The sequence below is a fragment of the Hirundo rustica genome, chromosome 1 (assembly GCF_015227805.2).
Source record: "Hirundo rustica isolate bHirRus1 chromosome 1, bHirRus1.pri.v3, whole genome shotgun sequence".
Taxonomy (NCBI): Eukaryota; Metazoa; Chordata; class Aves; order Passeriformes; family Hirundinidae; genus Hirundo; species Hirundo rustica.
In genome coordinates, this window is record NC_053450.1 from 153,231,687 (window position 1) to 153,249,406 (window position 17,720).

At 39.6% G+C, this 17,720-nt stretch overlaps 1 protein-coding gene across 9 annotated transcripts in view; it reads left to right on the top strand.

Annotated features, from left to right (window-relative positions):
- The window catches only part of ADCYAP1R1 (ADCYAP receptor type I), a 147,846-nt gene that overhangs the window by 119,748 nt on the left and 10,378 nt on the right, over positions 1-17,720 (top strand). For 7 of the 9 annotated variants that reach the window (XM_058419915.1, XM_058419913.1, XM_040060529.2 and 4 more), the window contains 3 exons: positions 11,874-11,957; positions 17,257-17,386; positions 17,628-17,669. In XM_058419915.1, coding sequence (XP_058275898.1) covers positions 11,874-11,957; positions 17,257-17,386; positions 17,628-17,669 — 256 coding nt within the window. The remainder of the gene's footprint in view (positions 1-11,873; positions 11,958-17,256; positions 17,387-17,627; positions 17,670-17,720) is intronic. The other 2 variants (XM_040060574.2, XM_040060583.2) reach the window with 1 other exon arrangement.

Here is a 17,720-nt window from a genome sequence, read left to right on the forward strand (position 1 = left end):
TTCGCTGCCATTATTTTTTTTTTCCTCTCATATTTTTTTGCAACTTCTATAACCGGGTGTGTATAAATCGATCTCGCATTGATGTACGTGCTATGGAGTGGAGTGTTGTTTATCCAAACAGATTTGACAGCAGAAAAGTTCACACAGGGACGATGAAAAGGAATAAAATCAGTAATTCTGTGCAGATATCCACCAGACAGAGTCAATATTTGTGCACACGTACCCTGTAAAAGGAGAGCCTGTAAGCAAGGAAGACAGTAGATCGCAATCTGGTTTTGTCACCATATTGAAATATCTAACATTTAGACTGTGGCTCATATTAAGCATTTTCCATGTTCTGTTTTGCTGTTTCAACCTATTATAGCATCATTCCATCAGATCAAATTCCACATCCAGATCTTTATTCCAGAACGTCTTTAAGCACTTTCCCTTTAGTAGGTGAGGAATTATGAGGTTGAGGAAATTTCAGCCTGTTTCTGAAGGTAATACCACATGGATCTGCAGCAGGGATTGAGATTTATTCTAACATCAGTCTTCCATTTTATGGAATAACCCTTTAGACACCTGGTACTTCCATCAACTAAAAAAAAAATAAAAAAAAAAATTTAAAAAAAAAAAAAAAAGGAAGACCCCAAAAACTTGGCTACTGACTTTGTGCAGGATTTCTTTTTTTGTATGCTTGGTACATGTTTTGGTTCAGGTCCTTTTAATGACTATTTTTGTTAGAAAAGTCTACCTCTGGTTCTATTTGATAGACACTGTGGTGATGGTTCTGCAAAGCACTTAAGCCTGAATTTGATTTTTAAAGCCCCGGGGATGGGCTTAAATTCAAAGATTATTCATACATTGCTGCCACTGTGCATTCATTATTAAATCTCCCTCAGGAGAAGTTAGCTGGGAGCTACGGCAGGACCATGACAGAAGAGAGCACTGCAGGGGAGCTGCGGCTTAATTAATGCAGTGTAGCCACTGAGGGATGCCAGGATTGTTTGAAAATAGACCAATCATTTGTATCGTTTGATACGCATGTACCAAATTGCTAATGTTGCGCATTACCAGGCCTTTACTCCCATAAGCAAAAAAAAATGTAGACTTCCTCTCTAAATAATCTGATCATCGTGTGCAACACCCTTTGCCTTTAGGCTGGCAAAAACTTGGAAACCTGTTGCTAATTCCTGACAATCTTCCTGGAGTGGCCAAGTGCTTGGGTGGTCATACACTTCCGTTTTTTCCACCTGTATGTTCAGTCATTCATCACCAGTCTCGTGCCTCCCCAGCCTTTCCTCATGCCTTTAGTTCCCCTCAGAGCTGCCTGCACGCTGCTGATCCCATCTCAGCCCAAGAACCCAAAAACCCACTAGGCTTTGGAAGAGCTTCATCTTTCTTTTGCTGATGTTTTCAATAGAAATTCCTCTTTAGTGCTGAAAATATTGGGTGCTAGATTCATCAAAATGTCTAAGCAGCTGAGGTGGGAATTCAAAAAAGAAATAGAAGCCACCCTTTTAATGATCATTTTAATTCTATTATTGTTTTGGGTTATTTTTCTAACAAACTTTCATACTTCCTCCCAATAGTTGTCACAACCATTAGTTACTTTTTAGTGGCGTGAGTGCTGAAGATGTAAGATTTTTTTTCTTGAAACATGTCTGGTTTCAGTTAATCTTGTCTCAGTCCTGAATAATTCTGCCAAATTAAGCATCAAACTGAAAAAGATCAGTAATGCAAATGGAATAGATTTTCACCTGAGGGAGAAGTTTTGAGATCCCCAGGTGGTGGGGAAGCATAAAGAGCTATTGATCGTATTTTTAGAGTAATCAAGACAACTATTAACGTACTTCAGGCAGGTTTCTCACCGCAGCTGGTGAAATAAACAGCAGTAATGTGCCATGATTGCAGACAGAAAATGGTTTGGGTTGGAAGAGGCCTTAAAATCATCCAGTTCAACCGCTGACATGGGCAGGGGCACCTTCCACGGTCCCAGGATGCTCCAAGCCCTGTCCAACCAGGCTTTGAACCTTTCCAGGGTTCAAAGCCACATCTTCTCTGGGAAACCTGTGCCAGAGCCTCACCACCCTCGCAGTAAATCAATTCTTCCTAATATCCAATCTAAACCTACTCTCTTTCCATTTAAAGCCAATTCCCCCTTGTGACATATCCTATTTAATCTCACAGAACTAACAGCCATGTCTAGAACTGGAGCCTGTATTTCTCATCCAGTTATAAATTATTTAACATGATTCCAAACAGAAGGAACCCCCTGATTTTTAGCAACCTCCAAATGTAGTTTGTAAATATTTTGAAGAAATAGGAGATTACTTAGGGATAGTTACCCCATGTGCTGAGAGTCCAAGAGCATCATATCAGGAGTCCATGAATTATAGGGAATCTCACAGTCCTGGGGCCTGCAAACACAAATTCACAACCCTACAATGGCTGGTTCAGCGCCCAGAGCAGCGCATCAGGCCCACATCATTTGCATGGATTTATCATTTACCAGCTTCTTCCCTGGAATTTTAGGAAATGGGTAATAAACTGATCTGGCAAGAATTCACTGTTTTTACCATGAAAAATCCAGCCAACAGTGTGTAACCTGATACGTCAGAATCTGTTTTCAGACAACCTGGTTTTGGTCAAGTTGTTGCAGAGAGAGTACATCACCTCCCCAGAAAAAAACCAAAATACCAAACATATTTTTATAGAAACGTCGACACAAAGCTTAAATCCACGCTGTTATTTTCACAAGCATTGTTGCATTGCTAAAATAATCACTCTAGAGGGAAAATCATCATCATCACTACCATAAAACACCACAATATTTAGTGGGTGCATGATGTAGGTGCATGCTGGAATAACCCTCAAGATTAAAAGGACCCATGCATTTCCATCAAATCTTTGTTTCTTCATCCATTTTCAAGGACCAAACACATATAACTTAAAAAAAAAAAAAAAAAAAAAAAAAAGTCTTCTTTTTATTTTATTATGATTTCCAGTTTATCACCACTGGTATAATTTGGGAAGGGGGAAGCTTGTTTCTGCTTTTGCTTTGACAGATTCTTCATAAATTTTGTATCACATGTTGAAAAGCTCAATGAAAAGAAAATAAATCCCACATATATATCTAGCTAATTCAGGTCTACGTCATTCCTCCAATCAGCATCTTGCTGGAAAGAAAGGAGAATCATGGCATATATCATAGGTAGGTATGATTTTACCTATGGTGCGACCTAGAGGGTTAGGGCAGCGAAAGCAATGTTGTAACCCAGATGTTTTGGTAAACAACACTCCTCTAAAATTCACCTCCAAAGTCACTGGACACGCAGTGATTCATTCTGCTACCGCTTTGTCTTGCTGCAAGTGCTCAGACTGCCAGAGTTGATAATTATTGACAGGCTCTTGGTGCCAAAAGGGCTCATTTTTTGACGAGCAAATGGCAGATGTTGGATGGACAGTGTGTTCTCTAGGAGGGCACTGCAATTTCTGACCCCCAGGTGCTGCCAGCTGGGTGCTGGGGCGCCCAACGACCCAGCAACAAAAGGAACACGAGTCCTTGGGTTAATCCTTTTCTACCACAGGAAAATACACTGAAAAACACAGATGATGGTCATTTGATGTCAGTGCACGATCAGAAAAGACCTAGTGCTCATTTCTCAGGAATGCCAGGGGAGTAGATACTTGCTGCTTTGATCGACACTAATTCTTGATGGGTTAATTTAACGCTCTAGAACAAATGTGCTCATTCACTGTTATACTTCTCATGTGCATTGCCTAAGGCAAATTAGGGTTTTGGGTGCTGGTTGGTTTTTTTTTGTTTGTTTGTTCTTTTGTTTGTTTGGTTTTTACTTTGGAATTTTTGGGTGGAAAGGATGGGGCTGTTCATTCCTGCCAATCTTTTCAGGTAGAGATTGGAAAAAAACCTGAGTGTACTCATTAGGAATGTGAGATCATGCAGGCTATGTACCATAATTAGCAGGAGTGTAATTAACAGGGAGTTATTTATTTTCAGATAAAATAATTAAAAGCCCTATTCAGCTTTGATCACCTATCTGTGGTTTCAATTGCTGTAACATCAAACAGCGCAGAGTATTTAGAGTGTTTATAATCCTCCTGGGAGCTGTTATTGCTACTGAACAATTGATGGTAAAATGCACCTAAATCACTCAGGTGCCTGTGGCAAGGACAAGAAGACGAATTTTTGGTTGTAAAATCTACTTTCCCAGCCTAAACACCAGTGCATTCTTTACATTCTTACATAAATAATGAGATCAGAGCTAAAATTATTTCTGCTTTGTAAGGGGTTTTGTTATTTCATGGGCCACCTGCCAGAAGAGTATCCCAGAAGAGCAAATCAATATTCATAAAGGAAATTCCATTCAATTTCCAATGGTATACAAGCACATGACCAGAGTTTTGGCGGGATCTGATTTTGAAATAGTGGATCACAAATCTTATTTCTTGTTGTTACAACATCACCTGTGATGAATGCAACATTAAAAAGGGTTCTGCTTCTATAATTTGGAAATCTTTAGAAGGGGAATTTTAGCGTGCAAGGCCTTGGTCTGCATAGGCGGTGTCTGTGTGGTGGAGGCTGACTCCTGTCCTTTCTCCTTTCACAGTAGTATTCTAAAATAAGCTCACTTTGTCTTTAAACACTATTTCTGTGGCTGTAAGGCATTTTTATGGGAAATTTTATGGTTTAAATGGATGTACAGACAGAGAAAAGGATACAATGGTGATTTTTGTTGTTGATGAACTCAAGAGATTTTGAAATCTGCCTAGATTTCACGTGTAAGAATTCTCTAATGATGATTTAAAATTTCTGTTTGGCTCCACGATTTGTGACAGCCCTGTAGAACAAAGTTCTTTGTCCACAACTTCCATCTTAAAAGAGCAAAGCACAGACTTTTCCTCCCCATCTGTCACAAGAGCAAGCCATGAACTTTGAATAATTTTGCATTTGAAGAGAAGACAAATGCTCCTTCTCTTGAAAGATCAAGGAGGTGTACAACTTAGTGATGGAGAAAACAATGCCAGGTTTTTGTCCAACACTACAATTCTCTTTGTAGAAATGATTTTTATATATATTTTTAAGAAAAGACAGTAAAGCTTGCTGCACTCTCAACAGTTCTATCTAGGGTTGGATAAGCCCTAACAGCCCTGTTTCCACCAAGTTCGAGGCACCAAAAAAAGGCTAAACAGTGTTTTATCAGTTCCCATTGAAATGTTAGCAGCATGCATCTGGAAATTTCAGATCTAAACACCTTTCAAAGACAGTACCAAAGCCATCTTGGCCTGATTGCTGTAACTGGTATGGATCAGAGCTCAGAACACCCAGAGGCTCAAGCCAGAGGGATTTATGCATAAATGCTTGTGTCTGTAGGGTGCCTGTGTAAATAAAGGATTTTGCCCACCCATGTGCTGTCTGAAACACTTTAGATACCTAAAATTTTTCCAACCTGGCTGCTTAAAAGGCCACAAATACTTTAGCAATGTGCACAACACAAAATGTCGTATTCTAAAGGGAGAGTGGCTGCACTTCACTAAATTTGCTGTTACCTTGTAAATTTTGCCACACACTGGAGCTTTCTGACTTGCCAAAATAAGGCAGCTTCCAGAGAGAAAATGAGGAACAGATCTCAAATGTGCTTCTGAAGTCGCTACACTTGGTCAGAGTGAATAACCTAATTTTGACCTGTATTGATACGCTTCAGTTGTCATGGAGATTGGCAGGACAGGGAACGTCCAGTGCCCAAGGCCACTGGTCTTTTTGAATTAGCCACAGATTTGGGTGCAGCATCTCTTACCAGAGCAGCTTGCTTAGATCCTGGGAAAGACAATGGGTTTGGAAAATCAGAAAAAATTTAGAAGTTTCAAACTGAGCGCTAACTTGGGAATATCCAAATTAGACCATTCTGGCTGTTTGTCCTTTTCCTCATGCATTGCTCATGTCTAAGTTTGCTGGTTTGAATGCACTAAAAGGGGTAGATCTGAATTTCCCTTTGTCCCTGAGTCAGTTGCACCTCTGATTCTTTGAATCCGTTGCTTAATGTAGAGATGAAGGTGGAGCTGAAGCAACTGGTCACGCAGCAGTTGATGTGAGACTGCAGGAAATGGGGAATAATTCTAACATCTCTGATCCTGAATGTGCTTTCAATTTATACCAAGGTTCGATGCCTGCCAGAAACCATGGTCTTCCTCCTAGTTTTTCCCACCATTCACACTTTTGCCTCTATCATATGAGGACAACAGGAATTTACTTTCGCCTCAGTGTCTTTGTTTCTCCTTGCCATTGATTTATTGTGCCTTACTTCACCAGCTGGCATAGTTTCACATCCAGTGGGGTTAGTTTTACATCTGGAGAATTTTTAGGATGCACTCCAAGCAAGTACACAGCCTGAGGTAGGGAAGGGACAAGGAAGACGGTGCTGTCCCAGTGCAGAAGGTTTTCTGATCTGGAAAGGTGAATTTCTTGTGAGGATCTTGTGACTAACACTGTGTGTCAAAGGAACTGTGTGGTGCAATGCAGGTAATCAGTTTTCTAAGAACAAACTCTGCCTGCCTTGGAGAGTAAGTGAACATCCTCAAAGGCCACCGGGCCACAGTGGCTTAATACAGAATTAAGTCTCCGTGAAGGTTGTTTAAACAAATGCAAACTACCTCAAGATACAACCAATCCAAAGTCACATGTAAAGTTCATATCACAGCCTTAGTCCCACCTGTATCATTACTGAGGCATTTCCAAACTGTAATTCCTCTTTATATTTTCAATGGAAACACTGGAGTTGTTCAGCTGATTAAACATCTGCAAGCCCAGGCTTATTTAACAAAGGCAGCACTCTCTTTTTTTTATTAAGGAGAGCTGTAGAGTTAGGTTGTACTGTGAATCTGCAGGGATGTTGTATAACATGTAAGGCAGGTGAGTCAAAACAGGGTAACTGCAGCTTCAGAGCTGCAAATTATATAAACCCAGTGTAGTTATACAGAGCTCTGCCAGCTGACAGGAACCAAAGCCTGTCTGTAAGCCTTGAAAATCCACTTCTTGTGTCAGACTGGGACAATAAGCACTCTGTGGGCCTTGCTCATTTGCTTTCTTTTGAGGACAGTGAGCTAAATCCCATTCTCAGATATCTATGCCTGGATTTGGATACGCACATTCTTCATTTGAAACAGTAAAGTATTCAAAATCTTAATTTATAGGATAAGAACTTCATTTGGCCTGGTACATTTTTCTCACTGAACATGATATTGTCTGCCTCAGTTATGTTACTGCACCTCCATCAGAATTATTCCACAGTGTACAACTTGGATCTGTGCTCTGGAGTCAGAGAATAACACAGCCTGGTAAAACAGGAGCCCCAGAACTAATACAGGGAAGGATCAGGACACAGAAACTTGAAGCTACAGTTCACTTAAAGGCTGTTTTTGTTGGAAGAATCCTGCCCTCTGCTACCAGCTTTATTCTCTAGAGCACAGGCAAATATTAGGCTTGATCTCTTCATTATTTAACTCCAAGTATAGCAATGGTGTTCTCCTTCTTCTAACGTCCACTCTGTAGAAGCTAGAAAATCCAAGAATGAGCGCTGTAGATAGGATTTTTGGCTCTCTTTGTCCATTCTGTGCCACCTTTAAGCCTCAGATCTACTCAAGGGTCAGGTTTACTGGACAAAAAGTTCCAGTCTAAGTTCATGTTTGTTAAACATTTATTTTTAACCACAGCATTAATCTGCAAGCCCCATTCAGCTTCAGCTTCCTATTTTGGTGCCCTTAGCAAGGAAAAGTACAACTCTAGGTAACAAGACTAAGAATTTGGGATTTGTTTTCCATTAAAGGCTAGAGATACAGGTTTTTTTGTTTGGTTGGTTGTTTTTTTTTTCCCATGAAAAGCACAATATTTGTTGTACTTTTAGCAAGGCAGAAGGGGATCTACCTGGTTTAATAAATAAAACAATCCCGCAGGGCTCCTATCACAGTCAGTAGAGACCTACCCAGTCCAGAGAATAAAATCCTTTAGTACAGCTTATTTCACTTTAAACAAGTTTAAAACAGGTCAGGTTTTATGGCCTGCTTCTCACCAGTGACAAGGGAAAAAGCACACAGCTATTCTGTTAACTTCAAAAATTAGAGGAGATACAGCTAAAAGACAGCTTCGCTGAGAAGCACCTGTGCTTGCTCTGTGTCTGGATGAGAGGGGTGAAGGACTCTTTCTGCACGCAGCGGGTCAGAGCTGCAGCCACTGCAGTGGGATGGAATTGTAGAATTGTTTGTTGGCCACAGAACAAGTCCTATTTGCTAAACTTTCCCATCTGATCTGTAAGGGCACGGGGTTTGTAAAAGTAATTGGTGTTTTGAAAGGAAACGAGTGCAGCTTCAGGGAATCCTCAGCTATTGAGCAGGAAAGGATGACAGAGAAGTATCAGCTGAGGGGAAGCGGATGTGTGATATCAATAATATATTATACGGACCCACTTTTCAGTTTTCTTCTCTCTCTCCCATACAATCTCTCTACTTCCACTTTGGTTAACTTTCTACTGTATTTTCAATGCTTTGTTTCATTGATTTGTTTCTGCATTCCTTCTCCTGCTACTACACAGCTGCCAATCCCGCTCGTGGTGATGTTACGTAGAATTATTTGAGCAGCGTGCACAAAGATTCTTCATGAGGAGCAGTTTTAATTTTAGTTAATCAAGTTCTGCCTTTACTATGTTTCCCAAAGGGTTCCCCTTCAGCACATTCAGAGACAAGGCACAAACCTCATCATTCCCTGGGTACTGGTAGCGACCTAAATTCAGAACCCTGACCATTTTCCTTACGGATGTACTTGGATAATGCAGCGTAACATCCTTCCCCTGGATCAGCATGCTTGTTTCGCTCCTCTTAAGCTCCTCTGAGACAGCTAGAATTGAATTGAGACTCCTTTTGCCTCAGATTTGTGTTCTCTCTCATTTGCATTGAGATGTCCAGGTGTTCGGTCTGGCGCGGTGGCCTTCAGCCACATCATCGCTCATTTCACCCCAGGAGTGTTTAACTTTTTCTTTCCCCTTCCACCCTAGCACCCTCCCTCTTCCTCCCAGATGCAGCTGCAGTCCCTGCCCAGGACACTTGCGGTGAGACTCAGCTTGTTTGCCTTTAGCTGTCTAAAGTCTCGTGCTCGATCTGAGCAGTCCGGTCGTCGTCTATGGTCACTCGGGGAGACCAGGGCACCTCCGTCACACAGAGCATCCCCTGTGCCTTAGATGTCTCTGTCACACAGGCCAGCTCAGCCTGGGAGTCCCTGTTCTTTCCCTGACTGAGTCCAAGGTGATAGTTCAGTTTGGAATCTGTCTTTGGCACGTAGAGTTAGATGTGACTGACTCCGTTCTCCGTGTGCCTACAGAGGTCTGAGGATCCTGCCCTGATTCGTGCAGTGTTTTCATAGCCATGATCTCATTTCTGTTAATTTTCTTCTATTTGTCTATTTTTTCCTCTGTCCTATATTTTTTTTCTGTTTTCTGCCTCCTCTGTCTCTTCTCTCTTTCTCCCTTTCCTTCCACCAACGTCTCTTCCTTGACTATAAATAAAGTTTGCAAAATAAAAGGGGAGGGAGAAAGGAAAGAAAATGTCTATAAATTCTGTACTCTAAAGATCTGGGACACTTTACACCATCTAAGATCAGAGAGGTGACTCTACCGAAACTAGAAATGGCAGAAAATAAATGCTAACAGCACTAAAATATTAAAGTTTTCCTAAGAAGTGCTAGCGTTGTTTTCCATCACAAACCCATGCGTCAATGTCCCCTCACTGGGTGGGGAGCAGCAGTTAATCCATAGATAATATTTTCAAAATCAAGTACTTTTTTTTTCAATAATTCTAATAAATACCAAGTGCTGTCACGTTAGGTCTATTCGCCAGGAAAACCTATTAAAAAATCAATCCCAGTCAAATAAAACGGGGCATAAGCGGTAAAGGAAACATGGATGGGAATTTATTTCTAGATTGCCATGGCAACATTAAGTATATCATTAAGACCACGAACTTCTAAAACAACCCATGGCTAAGACTTTTCAGTGATTATTGATTTTTAGATGTTTCCTTTTCAGGTTCCATACCTTAATATGCCTCATAAGCGTTTCTTTTCAACACAGGCTGAGCAGCCCTCTTGTGGCAAAAACTGGTCTGAGAAGTACGGTTCAGATCAAGTGATCCAAAAAATGAGTGGTGCTCAAAATCCGTAGTCACTTCTGAAAGCCTCAGTCACAATAAAATGGAACTATCCCTAAAATCTCCTTGCTCATTTTTGATCAGTCTGAGAGGACAATTAGTGCCCAAATCAGCTCTGTGAAAAGCAGCTGGTGCAAAAATCTAGCACAGATACTATAGTGTAAAAGGAGCAGTCATTTTCATACTTACTTCCTCAGCAGCATCCAAGAAATTAAATCCATTTTATGGGTAGAAACAGTTACTATTTCTATTTGCTGGATGTGTGCGTGCCACAAGACTGTGTTCTTTCCTGCTCTTACACTGTAATATTAAATAACAACACAGTTATCAGGCTTTAATTATCCAAAAGGAAGCAAAACAGAACTCCAGTGATGGGGATTGATTTAAAGGAGTTAAAAGTAAGGAGAAATTTAGTATGTTTTCAATTCATCCTGGTTTACTGCTCAGATTGTAAATTTCATGAGTTGCGAACACAGATCTTAGACTGTGTAACAGAAACGGAGTTGGGTTCATTTGAACAGATTTAAATGTTTACCTTGAAGGCAATTGCTTTAAAACTCAAGGTATTATCCTTTATATTAATGGAGATTTAGTCAGGGTACTCAGTGGTGTTTGGTGTTCATCTGTCCTAGAGTGGACATCTAAAACATGTCAGATGTACCTGGCCAATAAATGTATTTCTCTCTCAAATGTTTATTCTGATGATTCTCAAGATCCTAAGGATGTCCATTTTACTTAGACACCTATACTGCAAACATCCAACCTCTCCTGAGGTGAATCCCACCAAAACAACCACATGTTGAGAACAAAACCAAAAACTCTCCCTTTGAAAGTCGACAAGAAATCACTGTTTTCAGTTTTCATGTTTTTCAGCCCAGATATGAAATCTCTTACAGCATCACTCCAAATGCCTTTCCATGTTTCAGATTACCCTTCTTGTGACTGATTTAAATTAGCCTCTCCTTGCTGGTTGGAGAGGAACTATTTCGTTCTCTGCAGCAGCTGTTCCTGGAATCCAGCCTGCAGGGACGAAGGTCCTGCTCCACAGGGTATGAGCTTGCTGCTTTGATGAGCACACTGTCTTAGTGAGTGTGACAAAAAATAAGTGGTGCCTCCAAAATTACCAGCCAGACATGCAGATCCCATACTGAGCTCCCTCCCCATCACCAAGGAAGATGGGAAAAGCGCTTCCGTGTCCTTACTAGAACTGTTTGTTAAAAAGAAGGGATCCACACTACAGTGAAAATGAGATACACCTGATCCAATTCACCTTAGATTGATCCCCGTCCTACGAGTTCATGTTACTCTCTGATTGTTCTCCATGAGCATGCAGTCAACTTTCATTTAATATATTGTTCTGTGACCCTCTGTACAAAACCAGACGGCGCAGGTCGTGTGTATTTCGGATGCGTTAGCGCTGCCCGCCTGCCTTCAGGGTGTTTGAGTTTTGGTCTGTCCGTGAATCAGCACATCACAACAGCCAGCAGCAGCCGGTGCAATTTAATTTTTTATTTCATTTTTTAATTTCTGCTTCAGTCAAGCAGCTGGTTCGTGCCGTGACTCCATTCTGTCGTGTCCGCTTTCCATCTTTGTGACGTGTCTCATGAAATGTGTTGAAAGTGACCTACCTTGGCCTGTTCACAATATGCTGAAAAAAATGCTAATCTTGTCATATTTAGCAGCTGCGTTCAGAAATGCTACTGTAAGCCTAAGAGGGCTAACCAGCACTCTTGCAAGATGTCAGAACTATCAACCATTACCCTGTAAGTGTACGCACTCCTGTGACATTACTGTGTGTGTATGACGCATGTTGCAATTAAATAAACGGATGAGAGCAGAGGGGAAGTAACCAGAGAGGAAAGCATTCATTTAGTTCTTATTGCATGTAGATTTTTTTTTTTTTTTTTTTTTTTTTTTTTTTTTTTTTTTTTTTTTTTTTTTTTTTTTTGGTACTGTGCTTATGCTGATGCGCCACAATCGAGGATTTTAAGGTGGTTTTAATTTTTTTCTTTTTTATTTTTTTTTTTTTATTATGGCTGATGTTAATTTTTGGTTTGGGTAGTGTCTGTAAAGAATTAATAGCCATTCTTTATTGTACAGCAAAGAGGTGAGCACCTTCATACTGAGAGAAAATGTTGCGCCTGAAAATTTCCTAGAAAAAATGGGTGACATTGTGTCAATCAGACCCTCAGTGGGTATAAAACATCTTTTGTCCGTTGAACTGAGTGAAGTTAACTTAATAAACACCCAGGGATGAGGAAGGGCTAAAGCTGAGCCGAATATCAAAATTAATCATGTCCATCAGAAGTTACAGAGTCATAGAATCACTGAGTTGGAAAAGACCTCCAAGATCATCAATTTCAGTCCAGCATTGTCAAATATCATCAGAGTGAGGCATCCAGAAGAGGGAATAAAATCTATGGAGCCGAGAGTTGTGTGAATTAATCACTGTCCCATAGTCCACCTGACCCCTCCCTCCTTGCACAAGAAGCCCACAGGTTTTCACAGATTCATGGAATTGTTAAGGTTGGAAAAGAGCTCCAAGGTCCTCCTCTCATTTTGTTTAAATGGGGTGCAATTTCAGACATCTGTTATATGTTTTCTGATGGTTTGTCTCCTGAATTTCACAGCAGTTTTCTAAGTGTGAATCAATATTCTCTGAGGTGTCCTGACACACAGACCCAAAACTCCAGGATTTTGCTAAAGAATATTTAGTAGTTATCTTCGCCACCATTAAGGAAAAAAAGATTGGTTTGTAACTTAACTGCATATATGGTTATGGTTTTTAAATAGGAAAAAAATATAAAGTGAATTTTCTGTGTGATTTCATATATCTTTGAGGTATTTAAAAAAATAGAACAGCAAAGATGCTGAAAGATATTCAGTCAACAGATTGGAACCATGCAAAACCCGATAGAAATAGAGAAGACAAAAAAAAGCAGCTCCATCTCCTACACAGAGAGCAACTGAAGACTAAGAACAGTTAGGTAAAACTAGGAGTTAGGTTTAGGAAGAGATAGTTTGAAATATAAAGTTCACTGTCTAATGGACATCCTGATGCAGCACAGACATCATGTTAGGCTTTTGCAGAGAGACAGATTTTACATTAAATACAGTGTTTCTGAAAGATGGGAGACTGAAAACTCTCTAAGGTGAAATCCTCTACCTAGTCAAGGTCAAGAAGAGTTCAGCCTAAACAGGGGGTATTTGAACCTATGTTTTTTGTGTCCATTGAAGTATGAAAGTCTTGGTAATCTTTCCCTTTTTTCAAGTTCTCTCTCTGAAGATGTGGTTTATGCATCAGAAAATTAAAAATCTGGAATCATTCCGGTGTTCAGGTGTTACCTCAGGTGTTTTGGAAGTGATGCTGCAGACCTAATCAAACTTTTGGGAAAGACTGGAAATGATGTGTCAGGGAGATTACTGAGGTTCCTGAAAGTCATGATAATATGTTCAGCATTATGTGATAAAATAGATCCTTCAGTTTATTAAACATGAGCTGTGTTGAGCAATTCATTACTAATGACATCCTGTGCCTTGATGGTTTGCTCTTTATCTTTCAATTTGAAGTATTGTCACGATTTCTTTTTGCACTGATTTGTCACAGGGATGATGAATATGTGCCTTCGGCCAGAGAAATTGGGTCCCTTTAATCTAAACCTCACAAATCTACAGGGCAGAAATTTGTGTGACAAACTCAGTCCAGGTTCCCTTTGAGGTCAATGGATAGATTTAGAATGTGGTAAGAATTTCCTTAGGGGCAGAGGATTTGTCCTTGTGTGTCAGTGATTCTTTCTCTTCAAAGACAATAAAGAGAATTTAAGTGTGCATTTAATTTAACTAAAAATAGGAGCCATCACTGCAGAGACGTCACAGCATTAAGTTAATCAATTTATACATTAATAGATGTACTCAGTACCCACGGGGTTTATAACAAGAGTCACCTCTTGTTAAAAAGACATCCATAGCACACAAGAATTATGTTTTAAAAGTGTATTTTTTCTCTGCATTGACTTTAGAGACATTTTAAAAATAATTTCATTATCAATCTCTATGCTATGTATGTCCAAATCTCACTGAGGTGAATGTTGCTTTTCAGGACTACAGACCTTGATGTCCTCATTGCAAAAGTTCATATTTGATCAAAGTATTTCACTTAGGACAGCTTTTAAACTTGGCAATTCTCTTACTTTAGAGAGGCAGAACGAAATGGCAAAACAACTATATGGTCTTCCTTCAAAGTCTATGGTTGGGAGATTTTTGCTTCTTTTTTGATTTTTTTTTTTCCCCTCAAAAATGTTGAGCAGTTGAGACCTTAGCAGTCTCCTTAATAAATGTGGATGTGCAATGGAAAAACAAAAGCATGATTCCTTCAAATACTGGTCAAATTAGACAACCTTCCTACTTAGTGGGGGTTTTTTTACAAAAAAGTTCTAATTTCATTATTCAATAGAGGAGTGAGGGAGAGCAGAGGGTACCATTATTTGTTTGTACTAACACTTAATGGAAAGCCCACATCTACAGCCGTGCCACTGGAGAAAGTCTTATGTTTGAGGTGATTTTAAGGAAAATAACAGTTGGAAAACAGAATGTCAGCCTCGGCAAAAATTGGTATTCAAATTGCTTTTGAATTCCCTGTGGGAATGTGAATGAGGCTTTTGCTAGACCTTTTGGAGAACATTATCTTCCAAATAACCACTTGAACAATTGTTGTCCTCAGAACTTCCAGATCCAACCCCCTTCCCACCAAGTTTTCTTCTTGTCTGAAAGAGCAGAGGAAGAAAAGAGGATTAATATCTTTGACTGTTACCTGAGAATTCCACTGTATCCTTTAGGATTTTCCACTCCCTGTTGCACATAAACTTACACATCTCATAGGACCTGCTTCAAGTCTTCTCTCTTCCCAATATTCTTGAAAAAAAGCAATTTATCATCATCCTTACAGGCGCTAATGTCTCTCAAGTTTTTCTTATTAAAATCTTTTTTTCCTCTTATTGATCTTAATAATCTCTAAACTTCCAAATATGTTATTTAATGCATTTTCTTCCTCACTTTTATAACAATATTGAAGACAACACCTCAAATAAGTTGATGATGGCATTATATTCCCAGATCCTTCAAACTAATTGTGTAATTAATAAGGTATGGTTAATGCCAGAAAACTGACAGTAAAAAAGACTTCCTCTTCCCCTAAATTAATCTCCCAAGAGTTCAGTGAGACAGAACATACTAATAGACAATTCTATTCTGACTTTTAGATCAAAACAACATTTACCCTTTTGTTGTTGTTGTCATTAAGTCTGAATATAAATGTTAGATATGGAGAGATGATACTTTTTTGTCCCATTTATTACTTTTGATTTTTTTAATTCCATTACTATTTTAAGATACTTATATTCTTTACACCACTTTGTTGCAGAGATAATTATTCTACCATCTCTTCCTCAATATTTCTTTTTATTCCTCAATGTTTCTTTTTATTAACCTGATTGCATACCCATAGAGAAAAAGGACTAGAAAGGACTCCAAAAGCTCTCTCACACTGGCTCACTTCTGTATAGATTACTTCTTTTAGAGATCATCAAAGCTTCACACTCTGAATGTTCTTCATCACCCTGTTCCGAGGTTGTTCTTCTTTTTTCAAAAGATTTTGGCCAATGTCTAATTTTATAACCACAAGAACATTGTTCTCTGGTTTGTGGGGTCTTACACCAAGACCCGAGGTTTGGTGTCCATCAGATTTATGGCTCAGGTGTGTTTAATGCAGTCTCCAGGCAAGAGCTGGGATGAATTTATCCCAGATTTATCCCCAGTTTATCCCCAATTTGGGGCCCAAAGTCTGACTGAGAGACACCAGCTCTGCACTCATATCCCATTCCCAGACCACTACTGGAGATAATTGTGCTCACAAGATTCTTGAAAGTGTGTTAATTAAATCTTCCGTGTTGCTGAAACAAAGACATCATTTTGGGTTATCACTGAGCATGTACTAGCAAACTCGAATCTGTCTGCAGTGTACCAAATAGATAAAAGCAGAGGGGACATTTGAGTTTTAACAAATATGCAGTTCTTGGAAAAATCTCTACGGCTTTTTACCTTCCTTTGTCCTCCATCTGCCTTCTTCATTTACCTGGACGTAATCAATTATATTCTTCCCCTCTAAAAATGTCCTGGAGGTTTTTTAGGTCACTCTGTTTTTAATAAAGCACTTGCCTTATTTTCAGATCAACATTTGCTTTCTCTTTGCTCTGTTTTTTTTCTGCTGCTCAATCAGGCAGTGACACTCACCAAAATGTGCACACGTCTTGGCTGGCCCCCGCTTTGGGGGAATTTCACCATTTAAGTGCTCACATATAAAACATTCATTTCCAGCCCTTTTGTTTATTTCTACTGAGCTTGATTTCCCTCTGAAACCTCTTTAATCTGAAGCAGTGAAGTAGTTAAACAGTGGAATTGCACTTAGGTTTCCAACGGTATAAACTGAGACCAAAATCAAACCTTCAGGGATAGTTGTGAGTACAAGAACTTGTGGAGGAGGTGGGGGGTAACTTTTATTTATGTGGCTGTTGGTTTTTTAGCTTTATTTGTGTGGTTGTTTTGGAATTTCTTTTGCTGTGCAGAAGCATATTCACACACAAACAAAAATCAACAAAAACCAATTGATTTCTAACACTCCACTGGGATTAGGCAATGGGGTGAGAGGTTTATTATTGTACCATGGTAGCAGTCTGAATCCCTTAGCAAGGTTCTCCTCATTTTTTGGCATGGTAGGAGAAAATTCCTGCTTATAATAATGCAAATTAAAATAGCAGCAGAGAGCATTTAGCATTATTAATGTGCCACAACTGTAGCAGTGTGAAGAAGGGGGAGCAAACCGCAGTGTGTGTGCAAACAGTCTTTGGGAACAAATAGGAATGTTGCATATTTGTTTGTATAATTACACGGTGTACGTATTCCCAAAAGTCTGTCAGCAAAATATTCTCTGTGCTTTCTTCTTTTTAATTAAAGTGCAGGTTGCTAATTGCAAGGCTGCATTAAAGTTCTTTCCCTCTGTTGTGACAGGAGACTGGCTCGTTCCACCCTGCTGCTGATCCCTTTGTTTGGAATTCACTACACGGTGTTTGCCTTTTCTCCTGAGAATGTCAGTAAGCGGGAGAGGCTGGTGTTTGAATTGGGACTGGGATCCTTCCAGGTGATTACACACTGAATTCAGCCTTCCTTAGAACCAAACCTCTATTCTTTGTAGCTACTTTGCATGCACAGCTCTCGGAGTGTGTCTCTGCTCATTTATGTGTGTGTTTTGTGTACCAGGATTTCAGGTTTGTTGGTTTGCTTGTTGTTTTGTTTATTTTTTTAACTCCAGCTATTTTCTGTCATTCCTTCAGGATTTGAATTGCTTTTTTTTTTTTTTCCCCCCTCTCCCATTTCCCTAGGGTTTTGTTGTTGCTGTTCTCTACTGCTTCTTGAATGGGGAGGTAAGACTTTTAACATTTAATGTCCCTCACCTGTCATCCACATCCCATTTT